Source organism: Ptychodera flava, chromosome 15 (assembly GCF_041260155.1).
Source record: "Ptychodera flava strain L36383 chromosome 15, AS_Pfla_20210202, whole genome shotgun sequence".
NCBI classification, from domain to species: domain Eukaryota; kingdom Metazoa; phylum Hemichordata; class Enteropneusta; family Ptychoderidae; genus Ptychodera; species Ptychodera flava.
In genome coordinates this window covers 32,754,556-32,777,727 of record NC_091942.1, presented here as the reverse complement: position 1 = coordinate 32,777,727, position 23,172 = coordinate 32,754,556, and the positions used below count along the sequence as shown (strand labels likewise).

General features: G+C 36.7%; 2 protein-coding genes across 4 annotated transcripts in view; one reads left to right on the top strand and one right to left on the bottom strand.

Annotated features, from left to right (window-relative positions):
- Window positions 1–24: 24 nt before the first annotated feature.
- Window positions 25–6,152, top strand: LOC139151933 (large ribosomal subunit protein bL27-like). The gene is made up of 4 exons (XM_070724993.1): window positions 25–108; window positions 3,598–3,744; window positions 4,049–4,116; window positions 4,409–6,152. The coding sequence occupies exons 1-4, from the start codon at window positions 57–59 to the stop codon at window positions 4,607–4,609; spliced, it is 468 nt and encodes a 155-aa protein (XP_070581094.1). The 5' UTR covers window positions 25–56; the 3' UTR covers window positions 4,610–6,152.
- LOC139151931 (transmembrane channel-like protein 7) overlaps window positions 4,962–23,172 on the bottom strand; it is a 57,201-nt gene continuing 38,990 nt past the window's right edge. For all 3 annotated transcript variants that reach the window (XM_070724988.1, XM_070724990.1, XM_070724987.1), the window contains exons 6-17: window positions 20,469–20,542; window positions 19,920–20,077; window positions 18,096–18,243; window positions 17,572–17,733; window positions 16,497–16,663; window positions 15,148–15,265; window positions 13,810–13,907; window positions 13,461–13,568; window positions 12,870–13,076; window positions 12,089–12,244; window positions 9,609–9,686; window positions 4,962–8,405 (exon numbers count right to left, since the gene is read on the bottom strand). In XM_070724988.1, coding sequence (XP_070581089.1) covers window positions 8,222–8,405; window positions 9,609–9,686; window positions 12,089–12,244; window positions 12,870–13,076; window positions 13,461–13,568; window positions 13,810–13,907; window positions 15,148–15,265; window positions 16,497–16,663; window positions 17,572–17,733; window positions 18,096–18,243; window positions 19,920–20,077; window positions 20,469–20,542 — 1,658 coding nt within the window. In that variant the 3' untranslated portion in view covers window positions 4,962–8,221. The remainder of the gene's footprint in view (window positions 8,406–9,608; window positions 9,687–12,088; window positions 12,245–12,869; window positions 13,077–13,460; window positions 13,569–13,809; window positions 13,908–15,147; window positions 15,266–16,496; window positions 16,664–17,571; window positions 17,734–18,095; window positions 18,244–19,919; window positions 20,078–20,468; window positions 20,543–23,172) is intronic.

Below are 23,172 nucleotides of genomic sequence, written 5' to 3'. Positions count from 1 at the left end.
ATTGACCTCTGTTAACCCGGAAGCAATAATCGGCGTGACTCTATTTCGATGGCAGCATGTTGTGCGGGCAGATGACGACTAAATTACTCCAGGGATCGTTGAAATTGGGTAAGTTTAACCACATTAAGCAGATTTTGCGAGAAGTAATAGTAGAGTTAAAGCCTTCTTGATGATAGTCCGCCCATGGAATAGGAAGCATGCCATGGAATCAATGGTATGATAGTGGCAGTACTACCACGGTCCCTTCTTGCTGCGGATCCGTGGAGAGTGCAACCCAACCAGCAAAGTGAGTGGTAGGGCTACGGATCCGCAGCAAGGTCCCTCCACAAAGTCCTTAGTTTTAATACCTCTGTGCTGTTAGTAATTACTGTTGGTATGATGATAATAGGATATTTTCGATAACAGTCCCAAGTCCGCCAAGGTATTGTGAATGATGCTTTACATTTGACACATTGGGGATGCTTTTACACATCTTACAATACTTTCCTGTGTCTCAGCACTCCACCAAACTGTGATCTTAGTCAGTATTATCATGGAGGTAAAAAGTTTTCTACCTCCATGGTATTATCAAGATCATAGTCTGTGAAGCATCGGTTGTGCATATCAAATGTTATATTTAAAAATACCGACTGAACTGTGAATGTGTGGGCTCTAGTTCCAAATGAAGTGATTTGGTTTGGGGTTTCAGAAACACCAAAATCTTAAATACTACTTTTGTGGTATGGGTGTACTCAGCCCTGTGTACTGTGCTGTGTGCCCAGGGGCTGTGTGTTCCCAGCATTTTACGGCCTCCCACCACAGCCCTGCTGACTCTCATAGGAAAATTTGGGGGATGCAGTCCCGATTTGGACCGCGCATAACTATTTTCGGCCGAAATCAGCTCGATTCTGATCTATGCCTACCCGAATAACTCAATAGCTCACAGACTGCAAAAAAATTTGCTCTCGTGATGTCCCAAACCATTGGTTTACCAGCAATCACGGTTAAGGGTCTACTGGTCGGCCATATCTTGCTAATGGCTGACCACTGGACCCTTGACTGTATATCGCTGGTAAACTAACAGTTTAGGACGTCACGAGAGCAAATTTTGGTAAAGGCCAGGTAGGCATAGAGCGGAATCGAGTTGATTTCGTCTGAAAATAGTTAGAAAAGGCAGTTTTTTGTGCGCGGTCCATATCGGGACTGCATCCGCTGGATTTTCCTAAGAGAGTCAGCATAACTGTGGCTGGAGGCAGTATAACGCCGGTAACACACAGCACGGTACGTAGGGCTAGGGTGTACTGCTTGATATGATATAGAGAGAAATGTAAATAAAAGATGTAAGCAGTAATTCCCATCAAATCATTAAACTAGAAATAATTTAGTGTATTTGTACAATAACACACAGACCTACATTCAAGAGTTGCTGCAGTTTCTCAGCCACAACTTTCCCTGCAGATTTCAACCACGTCAATTGCCAGGGAATGAAATGTGGACTATGGAATTCTAGCAACATTCAGAGCTGCTTTGCGATATGTTTAATACAGGTAGCCTGTAACTTCCGGAATCTACGTAATTCTGGCGTAATTACATGTCCGTCATTCCACCAGAATCATCTTACATCTTTGGAGAAGAGAAATAACACACTAAAAAAAGACAGAAGCTGATCGTTGATTGGTCAATCACAAGCCAGAACAAAAAGTTAACAGAAGCTCAATCCCTCCACAGGGGACCGTAGCAGAAGCATGCAACTCTCTCAAAATAGCAGCATTGGATATTGTAGACCTGACATGACACAAGACGACACTTTCCCTTGTACCCATTAATCTATAGGGTAACAATTTTTTTCTTATATAGTTGTCATAGTGAGTGCTTTAAAAACTTCAAGTCAGATAAAAATAAACAACTTTACAAAAATTGACTGATTCCCTTATTTTGAATGTAAGTCAACACATAATCATTTATTTCCAACATTCTTGCTGAAATCAAGAGTCGGTCTGAAAGACATAAAAAAGGGAGAAAAAAACTGAATTTTTCGTGTCAGAGCTTAAATTTGGCGAACATGTTGCCCCATATGTAGTGTAAAACACCATCTCATAGAGAGATTTTCTTTTTGCAATCATGCACATGATGAAGGTTCTTTACACTGAAACTTTTTAGTTCATAGCATCTAAGACTTCCTTAGTTCCATAACAGATTAAGAGTAATTTGGAGAAAACTAAAAAAGCAGTGTACGACTTTTGACTAGTCTGGTTCCCTGACTAATTTCTGCTGCTGGCTGCACTGCTAACGAAAATACCGGTATGGTCAGGTATGGGCTAATTTTTCAGTCAGAATTTTGACTGCATATTAATGACACAGTCACCTGACAAAATCATGTGATCAACACATCTGTACAGTGGCAAGCTTTGAAATTAGATGATGAAACATCAAACGTTGAAGTTGTTTGCATGGCTTCATTTTAAGTCTCTGACTCTGTTCTACTACTATGGTATTTAGTGGTGAAATAGCAATTAATGTCCACGTTGTTTTCTCAGACGTGACCGTGGTGACCCTTGGCATGTACGGCAGTGACTCAAAAATAAATGATTTTTCTTTTTTTTCATTCAATGTCACCATAGGATGCTTGGTTCAGGAAACTATGGAGGTAAAATGACACCATGGGCAAACGAAATCCAAATTTGAAGGTAGCTCCAAGTTGGAAATAAATTCAACGCAATCACTGCACTCGTACTATTGACCAATGATAGCCATGCTTACAATAGCCCATACCTGACCCTATTTTCATTATCAGCGCAGGCAGCAGTAGAAATAAGTCAGGGAACCAGACAAACTTTTGACAAAAGTGAGACAGTGGCATAAACAAATGAAATGACCTTTGAACCAGTGAATGCTAATACAGGAACACAAGGGTAGGCTTGATGACTTTTTGCTCATCATGTTTTCATCAATTTTCAAAATATGCGTTTTGTTTAATGCTCGCCATCACTGGGATAAAAAAATATCTGACTTATGATTGATTCTGGTATGGGAATTATGGCGGAATCACTGAGAATTTACAGGTTACCATTATTAGTAATATAAAGAGCTTCATCTTTTCAAAAGTACTTACTGTTAAATACAGGTGTAGTACTGTTGTCTGAAATGTCACCTCAAAGATGTGCCCTCCATCACAGTTCTTGCATATTTTGTTACCTTATTTGTATGGTGATTTTACAAATACCCCATTTTGCTATGAACTGTGGGTACATTATTGTTCACTAATTGTAACACAAGTGTAGCCGATAACAACAGCAACCTGTCTTGTCATACGTCAGTGTAAGCATGGTGAATCTCTTGTATCACGAAAATAGTAGTGTGTTATTCTTTTTCCTACCCAAGTCACAAATTTGCAAAACCAGTCCCTTCGTGATGCATTGGCAAAACAGGCGCAGCTGTGTCCCAACAGATCTGTAACAGCGCCCTCTTGCATCATCACATAGATTTAATTTTGTTAATTCTGTGCAGCAAATGTTATCTCATATAGGGCTAACAGTGATGAAAATAGCCCCTCACCCATCTAGTTTGCTCAATTTTTTCAGCCATTTAATGCCTTATTCAAATATTCCTTGTTTGCAGGGTTTCCATCGACATCCATCCCATCGTTCATTCATCCAGCAATCTCACAATGTGGGATCAGGTGGGCCTCCAAGAAATCTGGTGGGTCATCGAAAAACCGTGGAGGAAAAAGTCCTGGTCAAAGACTTGGTATTAAAAAGACAGAAGGTAATAGTGTTTGGCATATGATTTAGAGTATTAGGTTGGGAATTGCTACAATTTTTTTACAGTGAGAAGTATAGCTTTTAAGTATCAATGATTTATCAAATGAATAAAAATGAAAATTGAGTTTCTCAGAGGAATGTTTTCTATTTTTCGTGCAATCCACATTTTGTAGCATGTTGCTCAAAACCATGCTGCTCAGGACAGTCAGGTTACTAGGAAACTAGAGGTCAAAGGTCATTCTCCAGAGTGCTTTAGTTTACCTTTGTGTACTTGTGACATTCCTGCTGTCATTTTTTTTGTCCCAAAGGTGAATATGTACAGAGAGGGATGATTTTAGTGAGACAGAAAGGATTCCGATGGTTTCCAGGATCATTTGTAAGTATTGCTGCTTTTTTTGGTCAGTTTTTATCACCAGCTGTTGAGCAAATGTGATTTAATACACCATAATAGTGATTCTCAAGTGCTCAGTTCGATTGAGGTCTCCTTCAACACTTGACTTGTTTAGTACGCTGTACTTGACAACGCACTCCTAGTTGAATGGCACCCTCATGAGTTTGATAAATAAGTTTTCTTTGTCTTTGGTACATTCAGGAATTGGCCTGTGTTAGATGTTTGCTATCATTGCTTATGGCAATGGTGTCTTAAAATTTATGTATACTTTTTGTAGGTTGGCATTGGAAAAGACAACACTTTATACGCCCTTCAACCAGGCATTGTGAAGTTCACACGTGAAAGATGGCAACCAAAGCTGACACTCTGGGGAATGTACGTTGCGCCAAGCTTGTCAGATGAGGAAATGAACAGACATTTTGTGCATGTGATACCTGAACCACAAATAGGAAAGTTCAAACTGGTTTCACAAATGTGAAAGGACAGACTGAACTCTTTGAATCTGTGTTCTGATGGAATTTCAGGAACACATGGACGTTCACAAGGAAATTTCTCGTTTCCTGCATATCAGCAGAAACCAAATTCTGGCAATGAGTAGTCACATCTCTGTTTGAGTATCTAGTTTATTTTGTACAAGCCAGAATCTGATGTTGCTGAAATCTTGGTTTAAGAAGCAGGATTGTCACACCACTAATATGACAATGAGACAGAACTGTGTTCTTTATCAACCTGTTTTTTGATTTTGTGTGTGCTGATAGAGTGTCAATATTAATGTGACTCTGAATGATGTAATGTTGAGTGTCTATAGAAAACAATAAAGCCATCAAAAATTTTAGAAGAAAAGTTTCAAGTGTTGTATTTATTTTTCTTACAAGGTAATGGGTGATTTCAAACACTTATTGTACAAAGTCACAGTCAAATTAACATATCAAAGACAACAGGCGACAGGCAAAAGCTGAATGTGAAATTTAATCTTTCAAAGTAAATCTCCTACCCTGATTTATTTTTGAATAGAAAAAACTAAACACAACATTGTCAGAAACCTTGCGATCTCATGTTCAGCAAACCTATTCATTATATCTTTGCCCCTGTTCTCATCAAAGAGGGATACAATATTGTTAAAATATCAACATTGCTCCATTGCTGAACATACTCTGTCACACAACAAGTATAAGTTGACTTGTGTGTTCTCCGCAAAATAATTTTACACAGCTACATACAACTATGTACAAACAACACGTAAAGCTGACAAAATTGAAATCTTATTAACAAACTGGGAAAACCATCAGAAAACCAATATTTCTAAAGTACCATCATAGCATTTGGAAAGTAAGTCTTCATGATGTGTGCAATCACAGTTCAAAATATTTGCGGCGTGTTAATACCCAAAGCCTATTTAGAAAAAAAAGGCTGGAAAAATATATCTGAAAGATTCAACATGATTTTGTATTCACAATATTTACAAACAATTCCAAAATTCAATGTACACAATAAATTTTCCCTGAAGATTAAAATATTAATGTTGCTGGGCCAATGAATACTTCATGAATTCAAATAGTTTGAGTATTTCAAATTGCTTGCGTCATGTAGCCTTAAGTAATTATCCCTGCTAATACTGTGCTTCTATGAGGCTATTCCGCGCAGACCAAATTTCCAGCATGTCAAAAGCACTGGATGTCCTTTTTCTTGGCTTAATCTTCAGGTTATTCTATTGGATTTGTCCTCCATCCGTCCACTTGCCTTAAACTTTCATTTGAAATTTTACATGACTTTGGGTATATTTCATGTACTTTTTTTGACCAGTGTATATCCAATATTTTTTGACAAGTTCCCTATGCTCTGTGATGTGACCTTCCAATGCTTAGATACGATAAACCTGCCGGTTCCTACAACAAGCCTAACAGAATATTAGGTGGAATATTCGAAATGCTATTGATGATTTCAGACTATGACATACCTTTCATATACCTCACATTAAACTACGGATAACATAAGTAAATTATTTGCAACTTTTTTTTTCTCCCAGCCCCTTTAAAAATACAAGCATACGAATTTAAAGTACACACCATAATTCAAATTATTTTCTTCACAGTATATTTACAACAACAAAAAAGACTGGTGAACCCATGTAAATGAAACTCATGAAATACTTTCATATTCAAAACAATGAATTATATTGTACTGGTGTTTTGTTAGAAAGCATACATTCGATAAATTAGATTGACAGAAATAAAAGATAAACACACAGAAAATGTCCACATAATTTGAAGCTTACCTGAAGCACCTGTGAACAATGGATTTGAAACTCGAACAACAGACAGAAAATATTATAAAAGTATACAATCTTTGTCAGAAATTTCAAGCAGGTACAAAATTTTTCAACTCAAAAAGTCAAAACTGTACCATTTGTTTCATGTCATACCAAGTGATTTTCTGTGTCAGACTGTGACTCAGTAATTTGACCCTACCACCTCTGTCAAAAGTAGTTTGGACTTACTTCTTTTGTATTTCAGGGACATGTTTGGACCTTGGACACCTGTAGAAGGGGTGATTAGGTTGCCCTCATCACAGGACAACAACAACCCCTTCCCATTCAAATCTAAAGTCTAATCTAGATGGCTTAACATCACATTTAGATCAAATTTCATAAAAGCCCTGATATTAAACTTCTATACAGATAAAAAGTACAAAGAATAATCTGAGTAAACATCTGCCATGCTCTCAATTATCTGTCATTTTGAGTGACAATATTAGGTTTAAAAACAATTTTTATGAATTTGCATGAATACAGCAAAACAGAAAGTAAGTTGAAATATGCCATGTTGAAACTAAAACACATTTAATTCTGCTAACAGGAGAATGAGAATAGCATTAAGATTATTTTCAATTCCTGTTAAATAAATCCACATTGTTTTCTGCCCTACATATCACATTACAGAACAACAGATTGTGACGTCTGGTTTAATCACTTCAAAAGGCAAAAACAAGATTCAGCCAGACCTACTTAAGATCAGTTTTGAGAGAGCAAAGAGTAAATGGAATGCAAGGCCACCTGCATGAAGAAACACAATCATGATTGAACATGGTGCTGTAAATATTTATATCATACAATTAATTACCATGGTAGCAGACATGAGGGGAGCCCTCTGCATAAGTGATATATATCTGAGAAAAAACACAAGACATTGCTGAAATTACCTCCAGGTCAAGATTTTTTCCTGTACCCTGCAGGTACACTGAACAAGTCTAGACCTGTTCACGGTCCCTTCAAGGACGGTGACCTGTTGTTACAGGGAAAACCCACAAACTTTATGATCCAATGGGTTCACACAAACCCGTTACACAGCCTCAAGGTACACTATCGTGAATATAACTAAATATAAAGGGTTGGTGCTGCTCATATACCATGATTTGGTGTGCTAGTACATGGATTTACTCCAGTACAAGGAATGTCAGTGAAAGTGATATGTACTGACTGATACACACAGACCCCAGCACAGACTTTATCTGTATTCTTTGAAATGTTTCTAAATTATCTTGTAATTACATCTGTAAACGCCGCCTTGACATTTTAAAGACAGCACAAGTGACAATGTATAATACTGTGTCTGGTTTTACATCTCTCTGTCTTGCGTGCTGACTAAATGGTGGCTACACCGATTTTACACTGTAAATGCCTGGTATTCAGGAACAAGCTGGTTGCAAGTCAGGTCAAAGGTCAATTCATGTTCACAAAGGGCTGAGTCTTCCTTGAGGGCCCAATTGTAAGATGTGCTGAATATGGGACATTGGAAGCTGACTCCGGAGGCGATGAGAAATAAATAGAATTCTATAAATTAATATTTATTGAGACTTCCTAACAATTTGTGTATTGCTCATTTTCGTAGCTTTCCTTTACTTTCGTTTTTGTGTTCAAGGTCTCCGAACCATTTATGAATATTGCTTTACTGTACATAATGCACTGATGATGAAATTAAAACAGCGTGGAAAGCTTTTCACAGCTTTGAAAACCGCATCTCAACCGAGGTAGAAAATACTACAGTTCAGCCCTAAAATTTATCCTTCGTGTCTCTCCTTTGTGAAGTATACACTAGTTTCCTATCAGTGGAACGTTTGGATGTGCCGCCATTGCAATAGCTTGATCATGTCCCCACGCTGCGCCTGGTTCATCTGGGGGAGGTTTATTCATGTCAAGTTTCTTCTTGTGTCCTCTTCCTTGTTCTGGGTCCAACTCTTGAAGTCTTGCAAGCAGGAACTGTTTGTCACGTCCCTCCCTACAAACAACAAGACATTGATGCTGATGTTAGAAACACATCGAGGCAAACTACAGACAACTGAACATCTTAACTGTTGTCAGGACATGGCCTGACTTTGAAAAAAATCTAAACTAGCGTGGGTAAGATCCAAGAACCGATAAAAGTTAAGCACTTCAACTATGCAAGTCTAAACAGTATTGTTACGTATGTGACCTAAGTGACTCATTAAATCACTTTGAGTAAAGTGCCCCACGGGCTGAACAGAGTGAAATCTATGAGGTATGGTAATTGAATATCACAGGTAGAAGACCACAACAAATCACCATCTCCCAGTCTAAGCATTCTATTAACACAGGAGAAGAATGGGAATTTTCATCCATTCCTCTTTTTCTCAGAAACAAACCACATACTAAGCTGTTTCCATATATTTCAATGCAAAAAGTGAAACAGTATTTGCAGGTGGGCAAGAAGCAGTCTTGCTTCACAGTTTATCTTTTTCTTGGACTTAATGTTGGTGAACATGGTATTTTCCTAAACGTCTGACACACAGCCAGGTCACTGTGAATAAAACATCCACCTCTGCCCCATGGAGATCACACTATTTTTTAATATAAAACCATATTGCATATTTTTCAGTTAATGTAAATAAACAACAGTGGTATTTAAACCTTGCAACGTGGCATACTGTTGGCAGATTATGTCATGAAAGGAGTGGAATGTATTAAACCAGGTATTGGAACATATCGTGCAGCAGATGTTTACAAAATTAAACTCCCAATGAATAATGAGTAGGTACAATTCTACTCTAGCTGTCATGCATTAATGCTTATGTTGATATTCATGAAGCTTAGCCTAACTTTCAACTATTTTCATATTTGTCTACCTCATTACTATCTTCTCTGTCTCTGAAAATTTTCACATTTTTTACATTGCTCAACATTTTTTGCTTGTTAAAAAGCAATAACTTTGCATAAGAATTAGAAGTATATGATTCTGAAAATATATATCATCTTGTTTGTTACTGTAGTTGAGATTGGTAGCTGTAAAAACTTGAGCTGCGTTACTGAACTCTTATCCAAACCACTGACAGGCAGTACATGATTATCCAACACAATCAGATGTGACAGCAATGCACGGTTTGCAATGACAGGTACCATCATATGCTGCATATTGGAAGTCTTGCTGGGAGTGAAAGACAAACAAAACACACTGAGTACTTACATGACCAGCTGTTCTTTGAGCCTGACAACCATTTCTTTGTGAGCGCTAGCGATAGAGTGGTAGTAGTACAATGCAAGACTGTCAGGAAAGAAAAATAAAACAAACATGACGATTACATACATCATATATCATAGTATAAAAACAAAAAATCTGACATCCAAAAGACACAGAGAACCTTTGTTTAGCAGGTTGGTATTTCTGTCAAGATGTGCATAATTACTAGTAAAGCTGCTGGACAAGTATTAGGCCCTTTAAACCAATGATTTCTCTGCAGACAGCTGAGCTGTAACTTCATTATTTTCAAAATAGCACATTTTCTAAAAGACTAGCTTTTGGCAAATGCTGTGATTTGTATTTTGTAGTCGTTGTTTACATAAGGATCAGGTGACAGTAAACTTGAATAACATGAAATAAATCAGTATTTATCTCTCCCTGTACAAAAGCTGCAGTTGCCGAGCCAAGCTGGTGACATAACATTAATTTTTGGAAGGGCCAAACACTTGTTCTGGAACCTCTAAGCATTGTTAATCCCCGTCATTGCTACCATAAGGATGAAGAAAACCTCACCCCAAGGGATTGTGCAAGCCAATGAAAACTTGTCCCTATAGTCCCACATAAAAATATAATCAGGTATTAAAATGGACTCCTTTTTGTTTTCACTTGCTCAGCTGGACCATAGACCCTAGAAAACTAGGGTCTATGGCTGGATATTGAGACCACTTCAGTTCTTTCTGAGTCCATCACACCTAACTGTTGGTTACATACTATCATCACTTTCACACAGAAAGGTCATTTTATTTCAAGACAAAATTTTGAAGTGCATTCAAAAATATGATTTGCCAAATTGAGTTCACTGCAACACAAGACCATCTAAGCTCTACCTATAAAAGAAATGTTGATGCCACCACAAGCTACCTTTTCTGTCTGCATTATCCATCTATCCCTTATGTCACCACAATAATGGTATAACTGTATTGTTTCCCATGAATGGATTGGTCTAAGTTGTGGACAATGTGGTGCTAGCCTTTATCAAGGAGAGGGGTGGGGTAAACACTCATAAATTTGCTTCATTTATTATCCTTTTATTCAGCCTAGGACAATTTTTAAACTGAAAAATTGGCTGTTCTTTAAAGTTGTGATTAAAAAAAGGAATTTAACAATCACTAGGGAAACACTGAGCATTATGGGATATTTTAAAACAGGAAAAATCCAAGTTTTTTTTTTCTGAATGTGTGATGGTTGAGCTTGGCAAACTAAATGAAAATGACACGAACACAGCAGTGTTTAATACCAAATCGTAAAATTGAAAAATTATGCTCAGCTCAAACATGGAAGAACACATATTTTTTAATTTTTTTTTCTCAGAAAGCAGTCTAATCCTCAACAGTTTTACCCACTCTAAACATCCAACTCAGAATCTAAGGCTTGGTGATTTACTTGGTTCAGAGTTTATATAAATTGCCTTTGATCTGTAACAATAAAACTACACAGGTACAGATCCGCTCTGTTTACTTTGCACATTTCGGTCTTTCCCTCTTGTTGTCAACAAAGGACAAAAAAAGATATATGGAGTCTTCTAAATCTCACATCATAAATTTTATGCTGCATTCTTCAGAGAGAACGTGAGCTCCATTGGAAACCGAGACATGTCCACAAGTCTGTGTTGTATGACTCAGCACTACTGTACTGGTACCTATGATCTGATCAACAACAACTTTGAAAGACAAATCAACATGTATTTGAATTTTGTATTTGACCAGTCTACCCTCAGAACTGCACTTTAAGGGCACAGAAATTTTATCCGGTATGTGCGATTGAACTATAAGTTCTACTACAGTAGGTTGAATTAATACATATTAAAAGGAAAGGGGTCAAAGGTCTCTGTCCTGAAAATGACTGCAGGGTGGTCAAACTTGGGAGACACAGTCACGCATGTACACACCATATGCACATACACATGTGCACATACACATATACACACATATACATATGCATGCATATATACATATATGCTCATCTGCTTAACAATCACACATTCTTACAAACTTGCTTAAATAATTAAGACCTGCACAGCTTTGGCAAATTTCCAATTTTAAAACCATCAACTGTTTGTCCATTGTGTTTACATATCATCAATCACACAGACATTTTAAGTGTGAGTTTCAGCTTAGTGTAGGGAGTACAGCCATCGACAGGCATTCTTTCCCAGTACCATCCATAACAAGGCAAACTCAATCTGTGTATTCTAAAAAGTCAAATACACAAAATAGTTTCTACAAAGCACACAAAACAGATAACTTCAAATATTCATGTGTGAAATCCATTTTTCTCTGTATTGTAATTCCCTATTTCTTTTTATTAAGTCTGGGAAACGATGGGTTGATACCATACATGATGATTTGGGGGAGGGGCGTTAACAGCACATCATATTGGGTTCTCAAAGTGAGCAGTCACTGTAAAATACACAGGATGAAACTCACCATAGAATGATGAGGAATGGTACAGCAAAGCCGGCAGAGAAGATGAAATCTAGAATTCCTTGGAGCCAGGATGGCCAGCCATTGACAGTGACCGTGACAGTTTGCCACATGGTGGTCTGATTACGGAATGGACCACATGCCCTGGATGGTTCCATTCTGTCAGTGCAAAGAAAAATCGTACATTAATGCAATCTTATATTAATCTACATTGTCTTGAGATGCAATCCCTGATTACCTCATATCAAAATGGTAGCTGTGCTGTAATCACTTGAAAGACACAAAGTTGATATTGCAAGCATGGTTGTTTAGAGAGACTTGTAAAAAAGATTGCCAATACCAACTGATATTTATACAAAACTGGCTAAGCTGGGAGAAAAACCAGTTACAACCAGGCTTCTTTAACCTTTCACCCCAGTTCCCTGTATACATGTCCAAGATCACCATTGATAACAATGAGTTTGGGTGGAACCATGGTGGTGAAAGGGTTAAGGCCATGATGAGAAATTTATCACAAATGAAAAGTATCAATTTGAGACTGCTACAAAAGTTGTCACATTCATGGTGAGAAATTTACAACCAATAAAAAGTATTGATTTGAGACTGTTACAAAGTTGTCACATCCATGGTGAGAAATTTACAACAAATGAAAAGTATTGATTTGAGACTGCTATAAAAGTTGTCACATTCATGGTGAGAAATTTACATCAAATGAAAAGTATCAATTTGAGACTACTACAAAAGTTGTAACATTCATCAGGTATCTGTTTACTAGATGACTTACTGAACAATACTGTATCCAATTGGCAGCAAGCACAACATGAATGCGATAAGTAAGACTATCATGAAAAAGGAATTAGATCTGGAGGCACGGTATGGTCTGGACGGCGGCAGGAAATTGTAAATTAGACTCCACTTCTTCAGGTAGAAGAAGATAAATGATTTCATGACACAGATTGCTGGTAGCAATGGACTGAAGAATGAACCCAACCTGTGAAAAGATACAACAAAACACCACTGTCATTGCGGTATAATTTGACAATTAAAATATCCAAGAAACAAATCGAACAAAAAATTAGAACCTAGATGTAGACAAACCATAAGTACTTATACATTCGACAATTACTTATCAATTGAAAATTTTTCACAAGAATCGTAGATACCTAATACAGCATGTTTCCTGCCACAACAAAGCGTAAGAATTCACTTTAATGATTTCACCTCTAGTAGAATAATACTCAATTTCAGTTTAAACATTTGTAATTTTAGAAATTCATCAAACATTTGCTGTCTCTGAATTCACAGCTACAGGATTCTTGAGATATTTATATGCTGTTCCTAGTTTGTAATAGTGTCTGTGAAATGCATCTCTTACCAGCAAATAGTCTGGGAATATATGATGTCCAGAACATTCTTGGGAATTTCAAATTCTTGCTGTCCAATGGCTCTTGTTACACCACACAAACATTTTGTCACTACCAGCCTGTAAGTTACCACAAAATATAAACTTGAAAACTTTAAGTAAGATGTCAAGTTACGTTATAATGTAACTTGGAGTTTATTCAAGCATTCATGAAAAGTATTTAGATCATCCGAAAGGGTAAAAATTCACTCCATTTCTTATCAGATTATCAGGCATGAAGAGCTTTGTAATTTTTCAAAAAATCTTTCAATGATAAATTAATCCTTGTAAAGTTTCCAGCCATTTTGCAGATGATACTTACTTTCTTGGAAATTCTATGAAAAGGACTGTTCCGGCAACAACAAAGAAATCAGTTATCGCCAACTTGTACATTTCCTGGCCAACATACGTCTCCCAGCACTGAAAGATCAAACATAATATACACCCGTGGCCACTTTAGTGTTGATCAAGCCTGTCTGGTACAAGCAGAAATTCTGTCTTGCAGAAGGGTGATAAAACGATTACTTTACCCTGTATCAGTGGTGATAATGATCCTACTATCGGTACCCCATGGACACGCCGATTAGCCTGAAATTAGGGAGTGATTATAAAATACACTGTATACAAATGATGTTGACCACAGCATTTGCCCTATTAGTACTCAGTATCGGCTAAAATTCATGTGTTTCAAATGTAGTCAGTGTTAGAAAACATCACACATTTTGTGCCGATTTCAACATTGCAGTGAATGAATACCAACGATGCTACAGTGTGTATCGCAAGTGTCGTGTTCAGACTCTGTTCAGACGCGGGAATTGAGAAAATGCCAATTTGAAAATGCTAGCGATTAAATTACAGACATCGCCGTCTTGACTGCAAAACTTTCGAAATAAACATTCACTTGCACTAAGCCATGTTTCTTTCCTACAAACCGTGAATAAACGTACTCCAATTTCACTTGGTACGAGAGAAAAGGTAAGAGTAAAGTACAGTCGGGGTAGCATTTTACATGTACATGTATTCACATGTGTGTAACAACATGAACGACACTTTTCTCATCCCGGTTGAAGGGAACTTGTCCTGATACATGTACATATCTTCCAAACTTTTCTGGCTCCCTCCACGCTTATCTTAAAACGCTTGCTTGTTTCTTTGTAAGCTCCTCGTGGTACCTCGCTAGATGCCAAATTGCCACCACAATCTCTTATATTTTGAACAATCAAGCTTGCTACGTCCTCACTGAAGGATTTGCCCCTATGATATTCGCGACCGTTGTTAATGATGTTCATTGTCGGAGTGCAGACTTACAGCATGTCTACAGTGCAGTGTTTAGTAGAACGTTATCTCAATCCTAACAGTGGGGTGCCGATAGTGAACCTTACATTTATTACACCGATCACCACTTTGTTTCGTTTATACAAACAGAATTTCTGCTTGCACCAGACAGGCTTAATCAACACTAAAGTGGCCACGGGTGTATAATAATTTGTGATCATCTCATGTGAAATGAACACATAGAAACATTTTTCCTTTTTGAAACTGCACGAGAATGCAAGCAATGAGGAAATGTTCCAAGATCAAACTTCTAAGGCAACAAGAGAATCTAACATTTAACAAATATACATGTGTTTGACAGAGCAAACTCTGTGAACAGACTCACCTGTAAATTACTAGGTTGGCACACACCACAGGTATCTTGATCACTTACATCGCATACAATTTGTGGATAAATAGATGCAATCAGCACAGCCAAAGATGCCAGTCTCAAAAACACAGTCCTACCGGAAAACAAAATATTAAAAGTGGTGTCAACATACATGCATACATGAGGCTTTACCTGTATATTGGTGTTAATGTATGGTGGGTGCACTTTTGCTAAATTAAGAAAATTGATGCCAAAATTCTCAGAATGAAAATTTTACTATCTTTTTAAAAATACGAATACAGTCATACATGTCAAATACACATCAAACTTGAACCTGTTGAAGGAAGTGGTAATTTGACCAAATGTGTAACACTTTGTCCCTACAAATAAGCATATGCAAATTTATTATTTGAAATAGGTATCCATGACAATCTAAAAAGCTATCTCATAAGAGACTTTCAAGAACTACAAATAAGCATATGCAAAGTTTATTATTTGAAATAAGGTATTCCATGACAATCTAAAAAGCTATCTCATAAGAGACTTTCAAGAAGTAAAAAAAATGTATTAAAAACAAAAATATATATGCAAATTTTATGTCTAGGCAACATCAAAGCAATTGAACCACTAGTTCCAGTTTAACAGATGCTGAGTTCATTCGCATATTTTTAACATACCATGTTTAATTTGAACAAAATCATATTTATAATGATGCATTTCACACCGATATGAGTGATGCCTGAGAACTTCACACAAGTTTTTGTAGTGGACAAGAACGGACGGACAGACAGACAGACACACAGACAGATATATACATATTACAGTAAAACCTGTCTAAACTGAACCCTTCAGGGACTGAGAAAATCGTTCGGTTTGGAAAGGTGTCCGGTTTATAGAGGTCCTTTTAACATAGAGTTCTTAGGGAAGGTTTAGTTTAGACAGGTTTCCAGTTTAGACAGGTTTCTGTTTAGACAAGTTTCACTGTACATGCATGTAGACATAATAGACAGAAAAACGTACATACATACAATGTAGATAGTTTGAACTGTGCTTAAACCGCCATTTTGTCATTTTTTAAATCATAACAATTTTTGTTGTCGTTCACATCGTGGAATCTGTTAAGCACAACAGCAAATACCGTGTGCTTGAAGCCATGTGATGACAGTTTTGACATAGTACTTCTTTTTATTTCGTTGTGACTAATTTATTCTTCAGCGTATACTTTAACCATTCAACCTCAGTGAATACGTTTTGAATACAGAGGTCTTCATTGACATACAATATGAAAGTATTTCACTTTCTCACTATTCTTGTGAAGTAATGATAAAAATCTGCTTTGGTAGTATCATTATCAGAAACTGTACCTGACTAATGTGAACTTGACCTCAAACTCTGGGCTGTAGTCTTCAAAGCGAATCAAGGATGCAAAGATCAGTGGAACCACAATATTGAGAGCAGAGATGGTGATGGACGGTAAGTAACTGATCAGGAAGAGCAGAATATCATCATTTGTCACTGGGTTGTTTTTGTTCTGTTGGTGAAAAACACAGCATGCAGACAAGTCTGTTAGAATCAAGGTATGACGTGTCAAACTGTAGCATTGCAGAAATGTGGTTATTAATAGCCTGATGAACTTTTCAAATCATTTGTGGGCTATTGACAAGCTGATGTATTAGGTTTTACATGATATCCATTGGGTTCTATATAATGGCTATAATGGCTTTGAATTCTACACAATGGAAGGTTTCTCTGTGGCAACATATTACATTCAGCATATCAGACAAAACATCACTCCGATCATAAAATTGCATCACGGCATTCATGTTTTTCAATGCAGACAACTGAACCTGTATGAATATTAATTAAAACAAAACATCCAAATCAATTTGAAATGCGTTTATACTTGATTTTCTTGTAGTAAAAACTTGAACTTTGAACTTTGTTCTGATTTTTCTCTACTTCCATTGGGTCAAGTACGATTTTATGCTGTTCATGTACAATGAAGTAAACTTTATTTAGAGAAACAATAGGAACAACATGTCTGCAATATTTCATGTCACAAGTGTGCCATAATAACGGGAAGAACAGATCGATAAATCAATGGTGCAAACAGTTGAGCTGGTGTCCTCATTTTGTTGACATTTCAGGGCTAGCTGTTTACGGTGAGTTATAGTAAAAATATTTATGACTTCTTCCGACCTGAATTGATAGTCTAAGAAATGTCTTTGTACAAGAACGCCAACATAAACTGTACCATGCACTTCTGTCTCCTGAGTGAATTTGGACCAAAACGAGGAAGTGATAACAGTCATTGTGAATGACTGTCAAACGTGAAAGGCTGGTCCGTTTTCAATTCATTCTTTGAAATACAAAAACTATTCCAAGTGTTCCTGCACTTAGTGAAGTATACAGAGATAGCTGGTAACTGGATCCACTGACCTGCAGGGCAAAATCTGTGGTGTAGTAGATCAGATATCCGGCTCCAGCAAGAATGATGATGACAATGATATTTATGAACAACCTAGCCATGTACAGTCCAAATTTCTGACATCCAGTACGCTTGGATCTTCTTAAAGCTCGCCTCTCTTCCTCCAAGTCGGTCTAAGAAACAAAAAAACAATTGTTACACTCGACATCATTCATGAGCAATCAAGAGAAACGACGAGGTGTTCTGTATATCATGTTATTTTCATCAACTTTTGGTATAAGAGAAGAAATTCAACTTTCTCTGTGCTGTACGATTTGTCATGGACAAAACACATTGTAAGTCTGGGCAAATTATTTCTGTCTGGTTTTGTCAAAGGGTTACACAAATTCTACAGTGACTGCAAATAGTGAACATATAAATTTTTAAAAATATTTTCACATTTCTATTTCATTTATATTTCACAATAGTTGTACAGTCGTTTGAAGGCGATCATCATGAATGTGGCTACGAGGGCCAAAAAGCACAGCCGACTTACTGTCAGTTCAAAGTGCAGACTTTTATGTTTCAAAACAGCTGATTTCTCATCTGTCATACTGTAATCCCAGCCAGCAAACACTTTGTTACAGTGTTTGTAGAAATGATCTTCTTGATTGGCCAGACTGTCACGGAAACCCTTCGCTGTGCTGTAAGTGACAAACACACACAGAGAACAGAATATTAGAATTAACTCAGCCTCCCAAAAGCCTAAGAGCACCAGACAGAACCGTAGCACTGTGCTATACTGGAGGAGTTGACAGATTAGGAAATGTTGGTATTCATTTTAATGACATGTATGATCTAAAAAACATCTGTCTGAAATTTCTACAAAATGAAACATACATTTGAAAATTTTTACTGAAATTTCTGCACTGAGTTTTGGAAAAGGTGGTAACCATGATTTATGATAGCCATGATGTAGTCACTCTGATATTTTTCTATAAACACCTCTGCCCTTCTATGAGACAAACCATCACAATAAAAACAATTGGACCCTACCAAAGTCCAGCATTTACAGGGTGTAAGTTCATGCCGTTATCTTTTGGTGGATGGTTTAATGATATTATTGTTTGTAAAAAATTTGTTCATACATGACATCATACAAGATAATTTTATTTCTCATGCTTGTAACCAGGACACGATTCTTATCTCTGCCTGGTCACGGATATGATGTCAGACGCACAAATAAAATTTTTTTACTAAGAATTACACCATTTATCATCTCTGTGTCATTTTCACAAATATAGCTAATGCACATCCTTTGAAGCTATACATCACTACATTATAGTTCAAACAACAACCCAAAACACACATATATATAATGAAACTTCAACAACAGAAATTTTGCCTACAAAGTCAATTAAACAACTGTTTCCACCTGATAAATCATTTTGGCCAAGGACATAATTCAGTAAAAGGCATTATGTCGAATTGGTACAACAGTGAAATGCACTGTGTAGAAGTCCACACAAAACAAACATTTATATCCACTGAAGATGTCCAGTTCACTACATCCTCTGACATACCAAATCAATTGATATGCTTACATTGACATGTGTTGGCAAACTGTAGTGAGTGGCATATACTTCATATTTCACATTTCAGACAGAATTTTGATGACATCAACCAGACAGAGCAGTCACTATTTAGCATAACATGTCCTGTGTACACTGTCTGTATCAGCGCTGATAAGCAATTCATCTAACAGACATCACAAATAATTTGTATAAGATGTATGTTTGTTTCACAGTAAAGGTCAAGGCTCTATGATGGTACGAGCAATCTTTTCATATTTTTGGTGTTTTTCTGAACAAAATTGTCTTGGTCTTTGCGAGGTCTTCACTAGACAAATAATTTCATGTCGTTTGACAATAAAAGGCCCTGTCAACACCAGTTCTGTTACCATAGACACAGTTCCTTAGCTGTACATCATGATTTTTCGTTTGAAAAACAGTTCATAGCATGTCTATATCTAAACCCATTGATTACAATTAGTATCATTGACAAGACAACAAATATCACAATCCCTGTACTACATCATCATGCTTGATACTTATCAAAAGAACATCTCTTTCATTTTGAAGAAGTAAAAAATCGCAAATTTTTGTGAAATTCAATCTCCTGAGGTTAAAGTGGAAACTTCAACTGATTCTAAAATTTATGGAATGTTGACAGTGTAAGTTATCATTGGACTTACATAAGGATAAGATTTATCAACAAACATAAAGCATGAAAACTGAATGTACCGGTAAATATTTACAGAAACTCTTGTCGTGTAGGGTAGCATTACAGAGGGCATTCACGGGGGTGATTGTACACTTACTGTCTGACCATCAGAATAAGACTGATGGTAAAATATGCAATGGCGACCAGGATGTAAGCCAGAGGCATGTTGTAACTGATGGACGTCCCACCAAATTCAACTATGACATCGCTGCTGTAGTAGTAGCCATAGAATAACTCTGTTAGCTCCATGAAGCCCTGGAAGTAGAGAGAATTCAAATGATGAATTGTTTGTAACACTTAAAACACATGTCTAGGACCCAACCCTGAATTCCCCTTTCACTTTCATCATGGGCATTTGTTGGTGTATTCATGAAGCATTTTACTATAATCAAGACTCGAGTATTAAAAGTTTATGTACGTTGCATTCTAAAGTTAAATAATGTCAATTGCACTATATTTTTGGTGTTTGTTTCAGTTTATATGTACAATTACACAATATGGATAATGTTTTGATAGAGGGCAATTTTGACCAGAATATTATGAAATGGTCTTGGATGGGGACTGTTGAAAAAGCCTATGAATAGTTGTACACTCATGTTTGATATTTATTTTTTGTGTACATTTTATTTTTAAGTTGAATACTTACTGTACCCTGCAGGAAATCTAGGATATACTGGAGGGCGTCACCTTCAGTGGTTACATCATATGGACATGTTTGATCTACAAAACAGAATACCACAGGGCTTGTTTATGAAGTGTTTGACAGATAGACATCTTGTATCAACAAATTTTCAATCTAACAGAACATTACTATGATTAGTTATATTACATGATATACTAGATGAACATGCTAAAACAAGTCTCCTACAGAACTTGACATGCCATGTTCTACCAGGGTATACATATTTTCTTTATATTGAGAAAATGATAATGATGATAAATTACTTGTATTTATAATGTGATTTACATGATTATTATTGATAAGGTTTCTGGGCATTTATCTGTAGATTTTATGACATTCCATGGATATTTTGTGAACACTTTTGACAGAAAAGAGCCCTAAAATTTAGAGAGAATTTAGAAATTTAATTGCAAGGCTTAGGGACCATCTCAGATTGTCGCACAAGTTCATGAAACGAAATTCCTTCGTTTACATCAAAACCCCCCATCCCCCATCCCCTAAATGAAAGTTCAAATTGCGAAATGCTGACGTCTGCCTGGGAGTACAATGTAGCATTTTGCTATAGTTACTGAAGAATATGTATCCACTGACCCCATTACAGCATCAAATTTGAGTATTTACCACAGCATGATATGAACCGAGTTGAAAACAGTTATAGCAAAATTTGTTGGTACAACTGTGCGGTTTTTGTTTATTTTTACACAACAAGTAAAGAGTACTTGTAATCACAAAATAAAAGTGCAAAAGTGAAGTTCACTAATTGAATGGACGTTAAACCCCCTCCCCAGTAAACGAACAAATTTCGCTTTTTGAACTTATATGTGACAATCTGAGATGGTCCCTTATGTTATGGTGGTGAGAATTCTTTGCTTTGTACAGTCAAGGCTGTCTCTTCAGTGACGCACCCACTGTTTATTATTTATGAGTGGGTAACAGAGAGTACACAGCCATAGCCGGATGCAGTAGTCACGACACAGTGAATATTATCATCTCTCCATGGCAATACAACTGACAACACAATAACTGTTGTGAACAAAACTCTTTGAGACGCTGGAGTTTCTTTGATTACAAAGAAAAGGCTACACTGTAAGAGTATTGGTCACAGTTCATGAGGGTGGGGGTAACAAGTCTTCACAATGTGACAAACAACGATGCCTTTTTTTGACTCATGAAGATTCTTGCTAAAGATTGTGAGTCCATTAGAATGTTTTTTAAGTCAGTTGGCTCACTTCCTGTACAGATTTTATTAAAACCAGCAAGCAAGATATGAGGGGGAGATCTGGGGTAAACAAGTGAGATATGAGGAGGGGGATAGGGGAGAAAACATAAAGATATGACATGTCCAGTTCTGTGATATATATGTCTTTGTTGACATAAAAATAACAATTCCAATTTGTCAGTGCGCCAGTACACTGTACAATCTACTCAGTTTTGTACTGTATGCTGCTATTAAAAGGAAAATAAGCATACAGAAAAAGATTTTTAATTTTTTCTGTCTTATAACTAAAACTAAACACTTGAAAATGTGCAATACCGGAGTACGTGCACCTGGATTGAAAAGAAAAGAACATATAAATTTGAACTGAGCAAAGCAAACAAACCATATATGGTCATGTAGAAGTACCATAGTGGTGCAACTTGAGAAGACACTCTGAAGTGACAGCTTACCTTTTACTTAACAAAAGAAGATTACTTTTGGTATTAAGGTAAAATGCACCCAAGAGACAGATAAACAGACTCTAAAATTTACATAAGACTTTAATTTCTGGTCCACCACTTGTGGGGGCTTATTTTGATGCTCCTAGAGAGAATAAAGTTTTCAGTCTTATCTTTAAGAAAATAGAAAATTTAATTCTTTCCCCAAAAGTTTGCAAAAGCATGGCAGCCATTTTGAATTTCAAATATCAGTAAACGTAAAGTAATTTGGCTGGTACAGTGAACCCCAATTTTTATGCTTTATTTTGGAAAAGAATGGTTGAAAGTTCCCCTGAGGTAAGTCTGAGCCTATTGAGGTGCATACTACCTTAAATCAGAAACTCAAAACACTGTAAATTTTAAAACCAGTTCTTGTTTTACACATAGAGTAAAATATTAATGAAACAATTGCAAACTTTAATAAAAGCGCACACATGCAGGAAAACATTTAGCATAAGCAGCGTCAGTAGTTTGCATAGCAAAAGTGCATTATGCGGGTTAGACACTCAAATCAATTCCTAGCAGATGCATATCCTTAATGAGCAATATATGCATGCATATGAATATTTCATGAACAATATATAATGAACACTCACTCTCAGCTGTGTTGATTGGTGGACGAGTGTGATGAAAGCAGATGAAATGAATCAAAATACAGTGAGATCAATGGTGTGACATCCACAGCAGATCAATGAATGCATCATGAATCAAACCATGTAACTTTTTTTTCATGCTAACTACACAGTGATTTCTGTGGGCACTGCTCTGTGATGGATCACATCACTTAATACAGTAGAATATGCCTCGGGGACAGGTATTCCGATTCTCAAATTTTTGCAATAATTTTCTGATCTACCCCCTGCGTATGTTCATTTTGAAACTCTTGGAGTCAATAAAGTTGTTATTGTTTTAACTTTAAATTTGTGAAAATCAAAACCACATCAGTTCTTACAAATAAAATTACTACAGGGAT

Bases quoted from the DNA above. Each gene is read 5' to 3' on its own strand.
- LOC139151933 (XM_070724993.1), top strand. From the start codon at position 57: ATGTTGTGCGGGCAGATGACGACTAAATTACTCCAGGGATCGTTGAAA. The intron at 109-3,597 runs GTAAGTTTAACC...CCTTGTTTGCAG, and splicing joins CCAGGGATCGTTGAAATTGG to GGTTTCCATCGACATCCATC. The intron at 3,745-4,048 runs GTAATAGTGTTT...TTTGTCCCAAAG, and splicing joins TGGTATTAAAAAGACAGAAG to GTGAATATGTACAGAGAGGG.